The sequence below is a fragment of the Pyxicephalus adspersus genome, chromosome 4 (assembly GCF_032062135.1).
Source record: "Pyxicephalus adspersus chromosome 4, UCB_Pads_2.0, whole genome shotgun sequence".
Taxonomy (NCBI): Eukaryota; Metazoa; Chordata; class Amphibia; order Anura; family Pyxicephalidae; genus Pyxicephalus; species Pyxicephalus adspersus.
In genome coordinates this window covers 84,060,624-84,078,984 of record NC_092861.1, presented here as the reverse complement: position 1 = coordinate 84,078,984, position 18,361 = coordinate 84,060,624, and the positions used below count along the sequence as shown (strand labels likewise).

The 18,361-nt window shown below is 37.0% G+C and overlaps 1 protein-coding gene across 1 annotated transcript in view; it reads left to right on the top strand.

Moving 5' to 3' along the window:
- The window catches only part of TBC1D32 (TBC1 domain family member 32), a gene marked incomplete in the record, with an annotated part of 161,342 nt that overhangs the window by 25,794 nt on the left and 117,187 nt on the right, over positions 1–18,361 (top strand). The window contains 6 exon segments of the mRNA XM_072408827.1: positions 1,558–1,636; positions 5,602–5,705; positions 5,792–5,853; positions 7,694–7,829; positions 9,424–9,483; positions 13,265–13,361. Coding sequence (XP_072264928.1) covers positions 1,558–1,636; positions 5,602–5,705; positions 5,792–5,853; positions 7,694–7,829; positions 9,424–9,483; positions 13,265–13,361 — 538 coding nt within the window.

Below are 18,361 nucleotides of genomic sequence, written 5' to 3'. Positions count from 1 at the left end.
GCTATCACAGTGGCGGGTAAATGCAGGGATGGGGAACAAAGATACAGCATAAGCTAAGCTATTACAGTGACAAGAATAAGCGAACATGGGGCACATTGGTGTAGTGTGTGCTAAGTTAATACGGTGCTTAATACAGTGCTGGCAACCCGCAACTCCGGAGCCGCGAGTTGCCGGCGGTTCGGCCAGGGGGCATTAGGGAACTACCGGAGCTGCCCCCTTGCAGTTGCTCCTCTATAGGGAACGCTCCCTGAAGGTAAATCCCACTTCTCTGCAATGCATAGGGAGTAGAGGGATTTCACTTCAGGGGGCGTTCCCTGGGGGTGGGTGGAGCCATTAGGGTGGGTCCTGCCTAGTTTGCTCCTGCCCACCCCATAAATGGCCTAGTGGTGGGATATAATGGTGCAGTGTGCCCTGCTATTATAGTGGAATATTGTAGAATGTGCTCTGTTTTGGATTTAACAACGGACCAATAGATCTTACAAAAGGGAAAGGTTTATTTACAGCTTAAGATATTATTTACATATGATTTTCAAGACAAAAGGGAAGAAGGTAAAGGGTATATAGGAAAGGGGAAGGAAAGGAGTCTAGCTCTATCTCTAGCACATGGTCAATCTCTCTCACAACCATACAAACCAGGGTTTTCTCTCCTTGAACCACACCCCACTGCAGGTCCAGAGCAAATCACATTGTTGATTCATCCTTGGTGAAGTCTTGATCAAGAGGTCACACAGACTGTCCTTGTCCCAGGCTTGGGATTGTTGTCATATACCCCTGCCCCCTCCAGGAAGACTGAAGTTATAGTGAACAGGTTTGGGCAGAAATTGACACCAAATAGTCAAACTGGCCAAGGTGTTAATGATCCTCAGGCCTGCACACTTGGAAGATCAATCATTGTCTCTGTTAAGCAATCCTTTGATGTTTATCACATCTGTGGATGTCTCCACAGATAATGATGTTTATAGCTTGTTTCCAAGAAGGCAGAATTGTCTTTACATACAAGTCATATTCATATCAATTTTGGTCACTTCCAACAAATATACATTCAATGACTGGATACAATGGTGCAGTGTTTTTAAGGTATTACAGTGGCAGACACATGCAGAGATGGGGCACAATGATGCAGTGTATGGAAAGCTTAGATCAAATGTTCCCTATTCACAGTAATCCATCACTTCAGATGTGCTTCTAAACTCACGTGGCACTGACACCACTGATGCAGACTTTTCTTTTTCTTTTTTTCATTTTGAGAGGACTCTGCTGCTGGACAGCCAATAAGAAATGTCCTTGTCAAGAAAGAGATATCCCTGCTTATGTAAACAAAAAAAGAGAGAAACATGAAACCAGAACATTACATTATTGCTTCTTTTTAATATAGCAATCAGAGGGTGTTTGGGTTAATCGTAGGTTGTAGACCAGCTTTTAGTTTTTTGGCCAGTTATGACTGATCCACAAGATTTCAACTTACTTCCTGTTCCAGGATAGGACTTGCAGTTGTTTTTTACTAAGTGGACAACACTAATGTATGTGGTTTTTTTTATTTATTTTTTTTTATTTCAGGAAAGGATTCTACGGTTTTATGCAAAAACATTTTCTTCTTCACCCCTGAATATGGCAAGAGAAGTCTATACAAGTTTAGGTATGACTTTACTTTTAAATGGCAATATATAACACTGAACTCTAGCTTACTAAGTTTTAATGAAATATTATAAAATTATTCTTGACCTCTGGCAAAAGCCTGTATCTCTGCATAAAAAGATACATTTCTCAAGGGCACTTTGCAAAAGGTATGATGATGACTAGAAAAGGGACAATGCAGAACATGTTTTCATTTTGTTCTATTCCTAGTCTATCGCCCAGTTATGTAATTGCTTTTCTGCATTGAATCAACATCTCACTATTGAGATGAATGTTCTTCATATGAGTATGCATCTCTTCTTCATTCATCTGTCAAATAAGGTAACAAAGGATAGATTGAAATGTAGTAGTAACATATAGATAGACAGCATCAAGTCCTAATGCATTTTCCATATCTTTTAAATTGGAAAAATAAAATGAAGCGTGCTGGGGATCCATAGTGAAATGTGCAATGAAAATTAAAAAAGTGCTATCTGTAATAGTGTACATTTCTTTTTATTCTGTTATCAGCTATGCTTAATTTATTTTTACACCAGTATTTTACAGCACATTACAATGCAAAACTGGTTTTGCAGTTCTTCCATTTGAACTGTGAGTGGTGTAACACTGGGTCTAATAGAAATAGATCCTTGCTTCCTGGAGCCTCCAAATGTATTTAGCACTGTTTGACATTAAACAGATAAATCTATTAGCTTCAAGCAAAGGCTGCTGTCAGCTACTTATATGTGCCACAGTTGCCTGCAAGAACTGCTATCAGAATTTTGCATAGGCAATAAAAGCTAAGGTCCAGGAGTGTGGCAGGGGTGCCAAGGTTGGCCCAAAGCCATCCACACATCATCTATATTAAGGCTAGCCATGCGACTGCGGTTAGAGAGAAGCAGCATAATACATTTGGCCTTGGACATTGAGGCGCATGGAGCATAAATCTAATCATTTGTATAATTCAAAGTGCATATGATCACAATTACTGTAAATTACTACTTTAGAGCTTCTCTGTGTATTCTCTACAACTTGTAGTTTTAGACAGTGTAGTGCACCAATATTTTACTTGTGCTATACAAAGTACAATATAGACACAGGTAAGTAACAATACAGTAACATTTCACTAAATAAATAATGTAATCTCTAAGTATAACACCCAACAGTGCCGTTATGTTCTTAGAACCATTACAGCAGAGACATAGATGATTGTAGGAGGGCTCTGTCCTTGCAAGCTTACAATATAGAGGAGAGAAAGAATGAAAACACTAAGTAAGGTAAATAGACTAGATCAGGGTGTTATTTTAGGAATATTTATCTGCATAAATATGGAAATTATATCCTCTATCAATGCATATAGATATTCAATAAAAGAAGGTTCATGCACAAATAATAGCTAGTCACTCAAACAGTTTAATTAGGAAAACAAGGTAAAACAAAGTACACAGCAATACTGTCAGATATTTAAACACAGGAACTTCAATCAATGATATCTATATATCACATGGACATAAAGTTATTAGTAGTAACCCCTGTAATCATCTAGTAAGTACTTCGTACACAATACATCAAAACAATATAACAATAATAACATAGACATATACTGAACAATATAGGAATGCAATTCAGGAATGTGTTATAGCTACCTGTAAAGATGGGTACCCCAGGAGCCTGATTTTCTAAGAAGTCCCAACATTCCCTTTCTCTTCTTGTTATATTCCAGCTCCCCTTTTATATAGTTAAGTCTTATTAGGTAACATTGGGACTCCTTGATTGGTTAGTGGGTGTGTTCGGTACGCTGACCATCGGTTGGCACACACCCCACTAGTTTGGGATTGGTTAATGTAATTTGATGGACCTCCCAACTAAATTTGATATAAAAAATCTCCAGCTGGAATCTATGTTTAGGAGTCTATAAATGTCCAGCTGGGTCATCACCCCAGTCCATCTGTTCACTTACGCCTCCATCTTCTGTTTCCTCAGGTGGATGGATTTATTGCCCTTTGAAGGCCATATTGGTGATCTGTTTGTTATGGGAAAATAGGTCTTGTCTCCTGGCAGCTGTTGTATCACCTGTGTGTTAAGGTGCGTACACACTTCCAATTTTTATCGTTCCAATCGAACGACGAACGATCGATTGGGCAAAAAATCGTTCGTAAAAAAGTAACCAACGACGCCGACGAACGAGGAAAGTCGCTGGAAACGAACGACCGGACCGACGGATCGGATTGGACGACGATCGTTGAACATCGTTCGTGTGTACGGTCGTTCGTTGATCGTCCATGTTCAGAGCATGCGTGATGAACGAACGTCCGTCACTTTCCTGTCGTGCACATAGTTCCTCTATCGCTCAAACGATCGTATCTATTGTGTGTACAATATCTACGAACGATCGTGTCGTTAACTCTATGTGCAGGATCGGTGCTATACGATCGTTCATATATATCGTGCATGAACGTTTGTCGTTCGTTTTCCAACGATAATAATTGGAAGTGTGTATGTAGCTTTACTCTGTGAAGTCCTGGACTTGGAGACCCCCTAGAAGGGCCTATGGCCAGATCAAGATAACACAGGTTTCATGTTTAAACACAAAATTCCTGTACTGTATTCCTGTATTGTTTCATGCTACCTAGATACAGTCTAACTATTAGGACGCACACATACCTATGCATACATCTATGCATACATACATACATACAACGTGAATGTTTTAAGGCTTGAAGCATTGGTGAATGTGGTTCAGAGGAGCATTCCGCAGAATAGGTAAAACTGAAGGATGGATACAAGGGTATAAAAAAAATGATTGAGGAGGAGAATAAGAAAGATTTGTGCTTCAGCGCACATTGCTGTTAGTTTATTAATTGGAAATGAGGAGGAAATGTATGCAGGGGACAGGTTAGTTCTTAGTGTGAACTTGTTTCTTGAGGTATTGGCAGCCATTGGTGAGATTGACAGAGACCATCAGTATCAGAAGTGTGGGAGTAGAGGTGGACAAAGTGAGTAGTAAAGTTCAGTAGAGATTGGAGAGATTCTGTTTTGTTTGTTTGTAGGCCACAGATTAGGCTACAGTAGTCCAACCTAGATATTATCAAGGCTTAAATTTTATCTTGGGTGAGGTAGGGGCTGGTTTGTGATTTTTAAAATAAACAGATTTTATGTCTCATAAAAAGTAATTTGATTTTGTGTCTCATACAAAGAATAATTAAGCACAAACTGTATGCATGTCCATATACATATTTGCTCAATGTAAAAGGATGGTCTGTAGACAAAAAGTTTACCCCAGTGTATGTCAGTTGTATAACTCGGGCTTAAAATGTCTGTAATCCAATCAGAAAAAAACATTTCTGTTCTTGATATAGAGTAGCAGTATAGGGATATCCAAAAGTACGCTATCCTAATAGCAAGAGTGCTGCTCTTTGCAGATCACATCTACTTGTTCAGATTCATATGCTCTCTATTTAGGAATTTAAACTGGGGAACCTTGAACAATAGAAAGATGACCCTGGCATGCAATAGGTTCAGCATCTTTGGAAAAGAGATCCTTCACAACTTTTATAGATCATTCAAATGCCAAATACTTTTTTATGTAAGACACTGATATTTTTTTTTTTTAACTGATTTACAATGTTTAGGACCATGGTTTACAAATTAAACATACTTTTGAAACACAATTTTTCTTAACATATAGTCATGTTGACCTATAGTAAAACTTTATCTTACAATTCATAGCTCACCTAGCAGTTTCTGTCTTTAAACTGCATGCTAGGTAGTCAGATTTAATTGAATTTTACAGTGCGTAATAAGTCATTCTGCACACAGCTGAAGAATTTGACCCTTGAGGCTGCAGGGAAACCAGAATGTTGAATAATTCACATGTGCAGAACTGCAGTTGTGCATATTGTATGTTTTAACGCAGAAAGTGCTCTTTTGTTTATTATTACGTTGACTGTGCACACTGAACCTTACCTGTTTTTATTTGTTTTTCAGCCAAACATTTGGAATTGTCATTTCTTTCGAGGGAAAGCCGCAAACCAATATTATTAACTGGATTAGATATTAACAACCCTGAAGTAGTGCGTACTTTGAAAAAGGTAGTTGGAAAAAAAACAATTTCTTTGCCTTCTCCTGTCTTTGAATCAAAATTGACAAACATGTTGTTTTTTTTATATTTTCTTAGATTCGACTGTTAAATGACTACCAGAAGGAGGTTCCATCTTTCTGGATTCGACATCCAGAAAAGTACAGTATCCATTTGTGTTATATTTTTTATATAAATAAGCTATTAAGAATTCCCAATTAATGTTGAACTCCAGTAAGATATTCAAAAACAAATTGTTAACTCAGTTGTTTATTACATACAAGGTAATGAAAAATATTTTTAATTGCAACTAGTGAAAGTGTTAAAATCTGAGGAAGGGCCAGAAGTAGTGGGCCAGTCAAGTTCTTCTTTATGAACATGTTCTGAAAAGCACTATTCCGGCAGTAGGGGTAGATGGATGACCTTATCACTGTGCTGTAACTTCTTGTATGTCTGATCAGAGTGCAGGAAGGTGACCAAACTGTGCTACATTACAGCAATACAAAAGAAGAAAGGCTGTTAACTGTTCTGTATATCAGCTTTGTAAATATCGGTAAAAGATTAACAAAATAAACACAATTTGGCATGTTAAAAAGCTTTTGCTTTTGACTTACTAAACTTCTGTGATGATTTTTACTTGCAGACTTGGACTAGCAATCAGGCACTCACCAGAACTGTTGGTTTGTGGTCTTGTGACATGTTGTATGAAAAAAATTAATATATGATGCTTTTCCAAATTAGTATGCTAAAGGGCTAATAGGTACAGTATATTTGTAAATTCTAAAAAATGGTTTTACCAACTCATTTAGCATAAATTGATTAGCAGATAATTGGATAACTGGATTTGTTGGGCCTGATTTATTAAAGCTCTTCAAGGCTAGAGAGAATACACTTTCATCAAAAAACCTGGGATGGATACAGTCCAGAATTCAAAACATTTGCTAGCTAAAGGAAAGAAAAATGAAATCCATTTCTGGTTTTCTGGATCACCCAGCTTCACTGACGAAAGTATAGCCTTGGAGAGCTTTAATTAATCAAGCCTATTTAGTCAATATAATATATTTAAAATTGCCCTTGTTGAAAAAGTGCTGGTGTACTTTAGTAATAATTCCATGTGAAAATACATAGAGACTGTTAAAATGGGTTTTGCTCAGGCCCATAGTCGAGGAAGTAAGGTAAATAATGATAGATAGGCCAAAGATTGCAAACCCTTAAAGGACCAGGTGAAGATGTTGTCGCTGACAATTGGAGCAGGGAGGGGTGAGTTTTATTCTATTTTAAATAACTGAGTCTACTGGGGCCACTAACATCTCATCTAAGATGGCGGCACCCAGCACTAATCCCTGGGCTTTTTAATTTCTACAAGAGGTTTTTCAGGCGAAAGCAAGTCTAAAATATGTCATGTGCACATACAATTGTAATGGAAATGTTATTGTTAAAATGAAGAGTGTACTGTCAGAATCTATTTAGCAGTAAGTAACTAAAAGTATTAAAGCCAGGAAAAATCATAATAACACAGCAGCTAGCAATTTAGGAAATCTTTAGTAGTTGCCCCCATATTTTGCTAATGACAGTTTTGCTTTGAAATGGACCAGTCATCAAAAATGTGGTTCCATACCAGCCCAGCTCCCTCCACTGTAGCTAGTAAACCTTCAGATACTGTGTTTGATTTGAAAAATTGGAGAAGACACAAGAGATTTTAGGTGTGTATAGGAAGTTGTGCCACTGCCTTTTCTCTGGTTTTGAAAATTGACAGGTTCGCTACTGCTTTAAAAAAAAAAAAAAAACATTTACATCCGCCAGAAAATCACCCATACATAAGTGCATACAATTTCACCAGTAAAGAGGAGAAAAAGTAGGGACTATTCAAAACTCCACCTTTAAGCTTTGTAGCATGTAATATATAATGTAAACAAATGAAATACCAAATATGCTCATTTACACTTAGTTTAATTTTTTTTTCATTTAATTTTGTTTGGTAACTTTTTCCTCTCTATTTAGGTACATGGAAGAGATTGTAGAGAGCACATTATCCCTTTTAACTGTAACTCAGGATTCCAGTTCTCAGATGCTACTGGACCCAGTCTTTTACTTGTCTTTGATTGATCCAAAGGCTGTGTGGTTTAAGAAATGGATGGTAACTTGAAAAAAATGTTTCTTTGTTTCTGTTATTTGTTTGTGCTACCTTGGAAATATCAGGCAAAAAGGATATCTACACTCTAAACACTATTTAGGAGTGTCAAGTATAGTGCCAAATTGTGGCCCTTGTTTTTGCTTTTTGTATATTTTTTTAACTGTTATGCAGTGTTGTACAATAAATGTATCTGTGATTTAATATGTACTATTGTCTGTAAGTAAATACTGATTTACCTTTCTTTTTGCCATAAAACCCTCTGTCCTCTCTTATTTATTTTACTGTTTTACCAGTACCTAAGGGAAAAATGAACATTTATTCCTTGAAGTGTGATGAGGACCCCACTTTGAGGAGATTTGTAATTTACCTAGTGTTGGGCTTACAGAGCCGGTCCACCCAACAGAAGTTTTTCTTGGCAACTTCACAAATATAAACTTCTTTCTACAGCTCTTGGCTGTCCCTATATCCACCTCGAATATTTCATTTATTAACACTACAAGTTCAAGCTGGCTACATTTCATGTATCTTACCCCTCTGTAGAGTTACAGGTCCCAGCCAGCAATGTCTGCAATTTATCACTCCCTCTAGAACAGGGGTGTCAAACTCTGGCCTGAGGGCCAAATTTGGCCTCCTAAAGGATTTTGTTTGGCCCCCAAAAGAACTCTAAATATGATTTGCAGCTGGCCCTCCGCTGCATTGAAATAGCGCCGCTACTATAATTCCTGGCATCACCTAAGCATGGCCCCGCATTGGACTGTTTTATAGACGCACAGAATTGTAGTAGCGGTGCTATTTCAGTGAAGAGGGAGTTCCAGCCACTCATAACATTAAGCCCCGCATTGAACTATTTTCTTGATGCAGGGAATTGTAGTAGCAGTGCTATTTTTCTATTATAGGCTTTTTCCAGATTGAATGTTAAGCAAAACCTTTTTGTTTCCATATAAAAAGGTTTTAAATCTAATAAGAAGGAACAACTTCCTCAATGTTTTCAATAAACTTCAAGTTTGGCCCACGACTTTTTAATTTTGCCCTCTGTGTATTTGAGTTTGACACCCCTGCTCTAGAACTACAAATCTCAGAATATACCTTTCTCTGTTCTGTTCCTATAGAACTACAAGTATCTGCAGGTAATTCCTCCATGTCTTCTGTTTCTTTTGGGGTACAGGTCAAAAAGTGGTCATCTACATTTTTCATAGAGCTACAAGTATATACATTCTGTTCTATTTCTTATGTTTTTATGGCACTATTTTGCTCTTCCATTTCCCTGTCTGTGTAGTTTTACAGGTCCCAGCACATTGTACCTGCATTATTCATGTTTCTATAGAACTAAAGTACAATTTTCAAATCAAATCTTATGCAGCAAAGCATCATTTTTAGTGAAAATGTGTATTTTTAAACTACTAAATGCATAAAGCTCTATACTGTATACTAATAATGCATATTATGACTCCTTCCTTCCCTATCCGGGTCCCTCGATTTTTGTGCATAATGTCAATACATTAGGGTAAATACTTGATATCTGGAGGGGTAGAATTGCCCAGTAGTGAGTTTGGTTTGGCATTTTTACTGTACTAACTTGTTTTGCATTGCCTTTCAGCATTCCCATTATAGCAGAACTGTGGTATTAAGACTTTTGGAAAAAAAGTACAAATCCTTGGTAAGCAGTTTCCTTTTATGAAAGAAACCAGTAGTATACTTTTAATTTATACTGTTTGCAATTACCCTCTTCTTATTTGTATGCCACCATATTTGAATACTACTGCTGTACTTTTCAAAATAATATTTGCTTGACATATTTTATACTTTTATACAATACTTTCAATAATGAAAGACTTATAAAGTATTACCTATACCTTTATACCTATAAAGTTGGTGGAAAATCTCACTAGATTTGATTCAACAGCTTTTCGATCGAATAGTGAAATCTTGCTCTTGCACCCCTTATCTAGTTGTATGTGTTCTTGGATAGAGTTTCTCTATCCAAGAATACAGGGTACTAGATGTGATGAATGGGGAAACTTGTCCCCATTCAACCTCTAGTGCCCGAGGATCGCCTGCAGTCACAGCTGTGACTGCAAAGTTCCCACGGTCGTGCGACCGTACGAACTGAACTGCAGATGAACTCTTCATTTCCACTACGATCCCCGGGGCACTACAGGTTAATTAACCTGTAGTGCCCCGGGGATCGCACACCCTTGGCTGCAATTATTGATTAGCTGTGTGCAATCCCCGGGGCACTACACTCTTTTCAATGATTGCAGCCTTGGCTGCAATAATTGACTATCTCAGTGTGCAATCCCCGGGGCACTACAGGTTAATTAACCGGGGATTGCACACTTTTCTCAATGATTGCAGCCTCATTGATTAGCTCAGTGTGCAATCCTCGGGGCACTACAGGTTAATTAACCTGTAGTGCCCCGGGTATCGCACACTTTTCTCAATGATTGCAGACTGGGCTGCAATCATTGAGAAGATGCCCTGCAAGTATCTCTTACTCTGTAAGACGCACAGTAATATGATACATTTGTTACATTTTTCTCACAGTGGATAAAAGAAAAATGTAACAAATGTATCAAAAAATTACTGTGCTGGACAGTGTGTTACAAATAAGAGATATCATGTCATTGTATGATAACCTGTAAACAAATAAAAACATTAGTTAAATAAACACAAACACTCAATAAATTTAATTTACATTAATTTTTATTTTTTTAATTTTTTATCCCAATTTTTGCCGTCGAATCTCATTTTTTTTTTTTTTTTTTTTGGGTCGGGTCTATCTGAATTCGAACAGCCATATTCGGGTAGAATATCCAAGGATAACCCAAATTTGAACACCAACACTCATTAGTACAGCAATCAGCTGGTTATTTATGCAAGCTTGTAGCATACACAAAAATAGTTGTAGTAGTAAAATAAATACAAAAATACAATAAAAAATGCAGTGGTGGTGGTTTTATGAATTAGATTGGATGCAGCATGCACACTGCAGTGTAAAGGAGACCAGTTAGCTATATACCCTACCTGTTATAAGCAACACAGGCTGACATAAGCCCCAGTTACAGGAAGTGGATCTGCAGAATCCCAAAAGCATGTAAAGTATATTTTGAAATGTTTACCTTGGGACCTATGTTGGCTCTACTCATCTCTGCATTTATGAAAAGATATGGTTATCCACTGCATATCAGGTTTGATTTCCTTTTTTGGGGTACATTTTCTTATTAATGAAGCTTCCACACTACGTTAATATATCCATTGAGTAAAAATACAAAATTGTTTCTAATAACCTTTGGGATATTTTTTCCCTCTGTTATGCATAATGGTTGGGATCGTAAAAAGAATTGAGAAACCCTTTAAATAATATTTGTTTCATACTATGGGCAATATCGCAAGAGAAGAGAAGGAAGCAAAAGGTTTCCTGGAACAATTTAAATCTCCAAGGTGTGACTAGTAACAGAGTTTAAAACAATGGCAAATAAATTTAAAATTGGATTGGGTTATTAATAAACCCACTAGATTTTATAACTGAGATAACTTTTAGAGTGACTTGCTCCTTTTGAAGTTATAAAATTTGTTTCCATAGAAAGTGAGCTCCAGCTCCTTTATCATCTTGGGAGTGTGAGTTTTAGAATTTTAGAACTGGCTGGAGCCCAGGCCTTAATTAAAGTGCAGCTACTTACAGTTAGGTCCATAAATATTTGGACAGAGACAACTTTTCTAATTTTGGTTCTGTACGTTACCACAATTAAGTTTAAAAACAACTCGGATGCAGTTGAACTGCAGACTTTTACAATTACATCATTTCAGGGTCTCACAAGTAATTGGACAATTCACTCAAATGCTATTTCGTGGGCTGCTGTGGGTAATTCCCTCGTTATGTCATTATCAATTAAGCCGATAAAAGGCCTGGAGTTGATTTGAGGGGGTTGCTTGTATGTGGAAGATTTTGCTGTGAACAGACAACATGTGGTCAAAGGAGCTCTCCATGCAGGTGAAACATACCATCCTTAAGCTGCAAAAAGAGAAAAAAAAATTTGAGAAATTGCTACAATATTAGGAGTGGCAAAATCTACAGTTTGGTACATCATGAGAAAGAAATGAAGCACTGGTGAACTCGCCAAAAGTTCAAAAAAGCAACGCCAAAAGACCTGGACTTCCACGGAAGACAACAGTGGTGGATGATCGCAGAATCATTTCCATGGTGAAGAGAAACCCCTTCACAACAGCCAACCAAGTGAACAACACTCTCCAGGAAGTAGACATAGAGATATTCAAGTCTACCATAAAGAGAAGACTGCATGAAAGTAAATACAGAGGGTGCACTGCAAGGTGCAAGCCACTCATAAGCCTCAAGAATAGAAGGACTAGATTGGACTTTGCTCAAAAACATCTAAAAAAGCCAGCACAGTTCTGGAAAAACCTTCTTTAGACTAATGAAACCAAGATCAACCTTTACCAGAATGATGGCAAGAAAAAAGTATGGAGAAGGCGTGGAACAGCTCATGATCCAAAGCATAGCACATCACCTGTAAAACATGGCGGAGGCAGTGTGATGGCTTGGGCGTGCATCGCTGCCAGTGGCACTGGGACACTAGTGTTTATCCATGATGTGACACAGGACAGAAGCAGCCGAATGAATTCTGAGGTGTTCAGAGACTGATACTGTCTGCTCAAATCCAGCTAAATGCAGTCACATTGATTGGGAGGCGTTTCATAATAAAAGAAGTGGAATATTCTTGAATGGCCAAGTCAGTCACCTGATCTTAACCCAATTGAGCATGCATTTCACTTGTTGAAGACTAAACTTCGGACAGAAAGGCCCACAAACTGAAAGCTGCTGCAGTAAAGGCCTGGCAGAGCATTAAAAAAGAGGAATCCCAGCATCTGGTGATGTCCATGAGTTCAAGACTACATGCTGTCATTGCCAGCAAGGGGTTTTCAACCAAGTATTAGAAACAAACATTTTATTTTTGGCTTTTTAATTTGTTACTTCAAATTACTTTTGAGCCACTGAAATTAAGTGATTGTGTATAGAAAAGGCTTTAGTTCCTCTCATTTTATGCAATCTTTTTGTTCAGCCCACTGACTTAAAGCTGAATGTCTGCAGTTCAACTGCATCTGAGTTGTTTCATTTAAAATTAATTGTGGTAAGGTACAGGACCAAAATTAGAAAAAAGTTTTCTCTGTCCAAACATTTATGGACCTAACTGTATTTGTGTTCTTGATTTGTTAATTTTATTAATGTTATGGGTTTTTTACGCTAGTTTTTATCATGAAAAATTATAATTTAGGAGTAGAAGCGCTGCCAAGAGAGGAAAGTCCGAAGAAGAGGAAAAAAAGATGGATTTAATTAACTAAATCTTTTAGCTCTGTACAATCTTCTGTGTGAGTCTTAAGAGAACCATTTTGGTCACTGGTATTGTTGTGCTGTCTTCCAGATTATTGCAGCTATTGAGCAGTGTTTCTATTATTATGAATCATCACAGTCAGGAGTCGATGAAAACACTAAAACAGCATCCTCACAGCCATATCCTGGTGAGTATATTGGGAGTCGTTACTATCTTTGCACTGTTAAAAGATATGTAATGCACACGTTTGTTCAGATGTCTTTGTTTTTACAAGCCATTTACACAAAACAAACCTCTCATATAAGATTACAAGAAACAATTACCTTTTTTAAGATTCTAATATTAGCCTGTCATTGCCTTTAATGTAATAATGTGATTTCCCAAAGTGTGGTTTTCCCAGTTGATACATTCAGTTGTGGACAGATGTTTAGTTTTCTTTAAGGCGCTAAAGCCTATGTCACAAAAGAAGTTGTGATGGTTACCAGTTAACCAGTTACTGGTTACAGCTACAGATTTGCTGTTTGCATTTTTTATAGGGAAAATTATAACAGTGACTAAAAGGGCTATATCACAAAAATGTAAAGCGATTTGTACCTTTGCAGTTGATGTCTTGCAGCATTTTAACATTTAGCTTAGAAATTGACAGTTTTATCATCTAACAGACAATGCAGCTGTTAATAGCCATAGCACAGCAGCGAGATGAGCACTATAGTTAGCTACAAAACTGCAAAGAAAAGAAGCAGAAAGATAAGTAGCTCTTAGAAAGTTGCTAGAGTAACATTACTGTACAAATTATCCTTTATTGCCTGACTTTTAGAAATGAGTGTTGGTCCTAAGTTATATTTATATGTTTCTAAGTGCATTTTATTTTATTGCTGTAGGAATGTGAATTGTCATATATTTACGTACACTGCCATTCCATTTAAAAGCCCCAGAAATGTGCGTAGACAGAATGGACATATAGTTCCATATACTGTATAGTTGTAAGGCCCTGGTCCAGCACCAGTACTTGCCAGACACCAGTCCCCCAATCTAAAACTGCAGTCTTCACCTATAGCAAACCTCCACTCAGCCTGGGGGATTGGTTGCGTTTCCAGCACATGGTTGCCCCAGGAGCCCACAAATAATGGAGCCCACGAATAATGCAGTACCAAGATTCCAACAGAGAAGTCCAGAATACAGAGCCAGGTCATTCACAGCTAATCTGTCCACCAGACGAGGTACACAAGGACAAGACAAAAGCAGTGTCGGGGTCACAGGCAAAAGGTCCAGGCAGCATAAACTCACAGGGTCAGAAAATTGAGCATAAATTGAGGATATAAATGATCATTTGATAGCCTGTAATTGATCAAACTTTATCTCTTGACCAATCCATGCCTCCTCTAGTTTTACCTCTCTTGGTTCAGTGTTTTATTGACATAACTACTTGGAGAAATCATTAACTTTGGGAAAAAAATTATTTCTTAATGTCACAATTTCAACAAGGGTAAAAACACACTAAAGTAAGTAGGTAGTAAGTAAACTGGGTCCCAAAATTAGAAAGTTATTAGGTACTAGCTACGCTCTTCTAACTTTATAAACAGCCTTGTTTTCAGAATTTGGTCAAATGAATCAATATTCAACTCATTAAATAGAAATTTACTTAACAGTATTTTTTGTTTTTATATAAGGGTACTTATTAGGTTGATCTACAAGTAAAATGCATAAAGGTATTATACTAGATATAGACTTCTTGTGCAGGCTTTTCTTGGCCCAATTAAGGATTAAAAAAAGTATACCAACACATCTAATAAATGTCAAGTTTATAAGACCAGCTTACATGTTTATTTGTCATCTATATCTAACCTATTGTATATGACATATGACAGAAAAAAGGCAAAATACCTAATTACATGACATTATCAGCTGCTCAGTGACTCTGACATTTTGCTTGAAAACAGAAAGTTTCTGACTGTACAGCACACAAAGCAAATGCCAAGTTATATTCTTAATTGTTACTGTCTTAAATGTGAATGCATTGGGTTGTGCATATGTGAGTAATTTTGGTTGTTCATAAGGCACAACCATTAAAGTTTCGATGTAACACATTGACATTTTGCATATTCTAATAAAGTCCAGTACTTGGGCTTTAAATATACCACCACAAAAAAGTACCTGTAAAACATGATATTTTCAAACAGTTCAGTTTTTCTGAACGCCATTTGTTGTCTCTCAGTGTAGAAACACATTTGCTATATTTCAGAATAAAAGTCAAAATACTAAGACTAAAAGGATCATGAGGTTAGAAGATCAGTCACCTTGTGCTCCTACACCACTTCTTTCCCACCATATTCCTTTCTGTCTGGTAGCACAACTCTTTCTTGCTCGCTGGTCATGAAGGAATTAAATAACCCATGTAAATGTCTCTGGGATTTCTGAATGACAGTGGGTTGGGATAGAGGTCTGCAACAAAGGGTACTGATAAGGTCATTAAAATTAAAGTAAGATATACTTTACAACTTTTTAAACTGTATTACATGAAATAAATCTTGGTATATCTTTTGATCGGGTATGATTTATTTATTTTAGAACACATAACAACCCAAGTAAGAACCTTTGGCATAGGGTAAAGAGGAACCATTTGTCCCTTTCATGATAAGTAATACTGGAATACTATAATGACAGATCTTCACGGATAGTAGGTGGCCATATAATGGCCAAACTATTGGCCACTGAAAACAAAGTCAGACTTTCTGTCAAGTAAGGCTTAGTCTACATGGACTGCTTCCCCAGCGTTTAACCTGAGGCTTTTAAATCCCTTGTTTGAAGTTGCATTGCAATGGGCTAATCTACACCAGGACTTTTCCTTCAGGCACGTTAAATTAATTTATTAAATGTGTGTAATTGTGTAACTAAACTTTTTTTTTTTTTTTTTTTTTTTACCGGTTATCCCAATGACAGGATTTGCATGACTTGCAAGAAATCATCTTGTAACTCTTTATTGACCAAGACAAACTCTGCAGTTGTTTCTTTTTGCATATGCAGTGAGGGGAAAAAAGTATTTGATCCCCTGCTGATTTTGTACATTTGTGCTATAGAAGGCTATAGAAAGCACAGCTTACTCCAGAAGTTAATTAATGCCTAGGCTCTATAAAGTTTTATTTTTTGCTTTGTTTGTGATTAAGTTACAGTGAGGATTTTTTACAGTAACTGATACCACTCTGCCTAATAATATGTTGAGACAAACATATGTGCTAATTGCATTTAATAAAATAATGTACCTGTTCCGACTTAAATACTAATTCAACTTAAGGACAAACCTACAGTCGCTATCTCATTTTTGGCTAGTGGGACTACCTGTATATGTCATATAATGTAGAAATTCTTTTGTAGTCTACAGAATCGAATACCCAGTGGACAATACCATTTCTTAAAACTGAACTCTGAGTACTAAAACTTTCATACTGATATATTCCTCATTAGGAGTAAAAAATATAATGAATTTTTGTTTTTGGCAAATTCCATTCATTCCCAGATTTTACCATGTAAAAGCACTTGTGTTGCTATCACTGAGAGCTTACCAAGAAAACAGAGCTGTGGGTCCAACTAAAACAAGTAGTAAACTACAAGAGGCAGATACTAGACCTCCTAACTTGCACAATATAACAAGGTGGAAGTATTTGTGGGACTACAAGTGTCAGGAAGGGTTAAAGATCAACGCAAAACACTCTTAATTAAACTCAACGAACTGCTTAATTAAACGCACGCAAGGCACTGCTTAATTAAAAGTTAGTACTTATCACGCGACTTGGTTTACTCTAGGAAGTGCCCATTTCCATATCATCTAACTGGGAGGAGTCAGGCAGGAAGAAGCTGGCATTTCTTTATGCGTATCTAGAAAATGTCAGTGTCCGCACTCAAATCTATGATATCTGGAGTTATACAATTATACACTGATCTCAACCAATCAACTCGTTACATGAATATTGCTAGCTCATTTTGACCAAACACCTTGTTATATTATTATATCAAAAAACTCAGGTAGCACTCTTACTTTTGCAGCGCTAGGTCCCAGGTTTGAATCTCAGCCAGGACACTATCTGCATGGAGTTTGCAGGTTCTCGCCGTGTTTGTGTGGGTTTCCTCCCACATCCCAAAAACATGCAGTAAGGTTAATTGGCTTCCTCTCAAAATTGACCTTAGACTACATTATTGACATATGACTATGGTAGGGACATTAGATTGTGAGCTCCTTTGAGGGACAGGTAATGACACGACTATCGACTTTGTACAACGCTGTGTAATATAATGGCGCTATATAAATACTGTGCAATAATATTATTAATACCAGTTGATTTCTTCCTCGTGAGCCATCAGGGCATAACAGTCATAACTTTTACACAACAGTTTTCACAAATCAACCTGAACATTCACAACACATGTATTCAGTATTCCATGTATTTGTATTTAACGTCTTAAAACGTTTAACTCGTTTAGGTGGCTCTCCAGAGGAATAATCAGAAAGCCTCACCATTCCTGCTACTAAGAGAGAGAGAGAGAGCAGTAGTGATTGGTCTTTAGTACTGGAAACTTAAGACCAGAGACAAAGTGCAGGAGTCATTTTGTGCGGGATTACTGATCTGTACTGATTATTGATACTGATCTCTAAGAAATTGACAAAGAAAAGCAAAATTTTAGTAAAAATAAACCTGGCTCTTGTATTTACAAATTATTTATTTGTGCGATTTCAGCTTTATGTTTGTTTACTGAGTGGTCTTATCAGCACCAACCAATCAATGTTTAGTGGATTTTTTTCTCAAATACTGTGATAGATATTTTGTTAAGCCGTAGTGACAAAAATATTGTCAAAAGTATTGCCATTGTTATGCTTATGAAAAAAGCAAATACCAGGTTTTATGGTCTTTTTTTTATCAAGTCATTCTAAAAATATTTTTGAAAGATTAAAAGTCCTGTAAAGTATCTAATATTCTCTATGTTCCACTATGGAGTTTCATCCTCTTTATTTATCCTTAGGGCCATTGTCACTGAGAGAAATAAATAGTGGAGTGTTACTATTCCTTTCTTTATCCCAAACAAACATAAACATGTTTTGGCTGAACACTTTATTTAACCACCTGACCGTTAAACCCGACCTTGATTCGGGTTTATCGATTTTGCAAAAATCGATAAACCCGAACTTTTCTCACT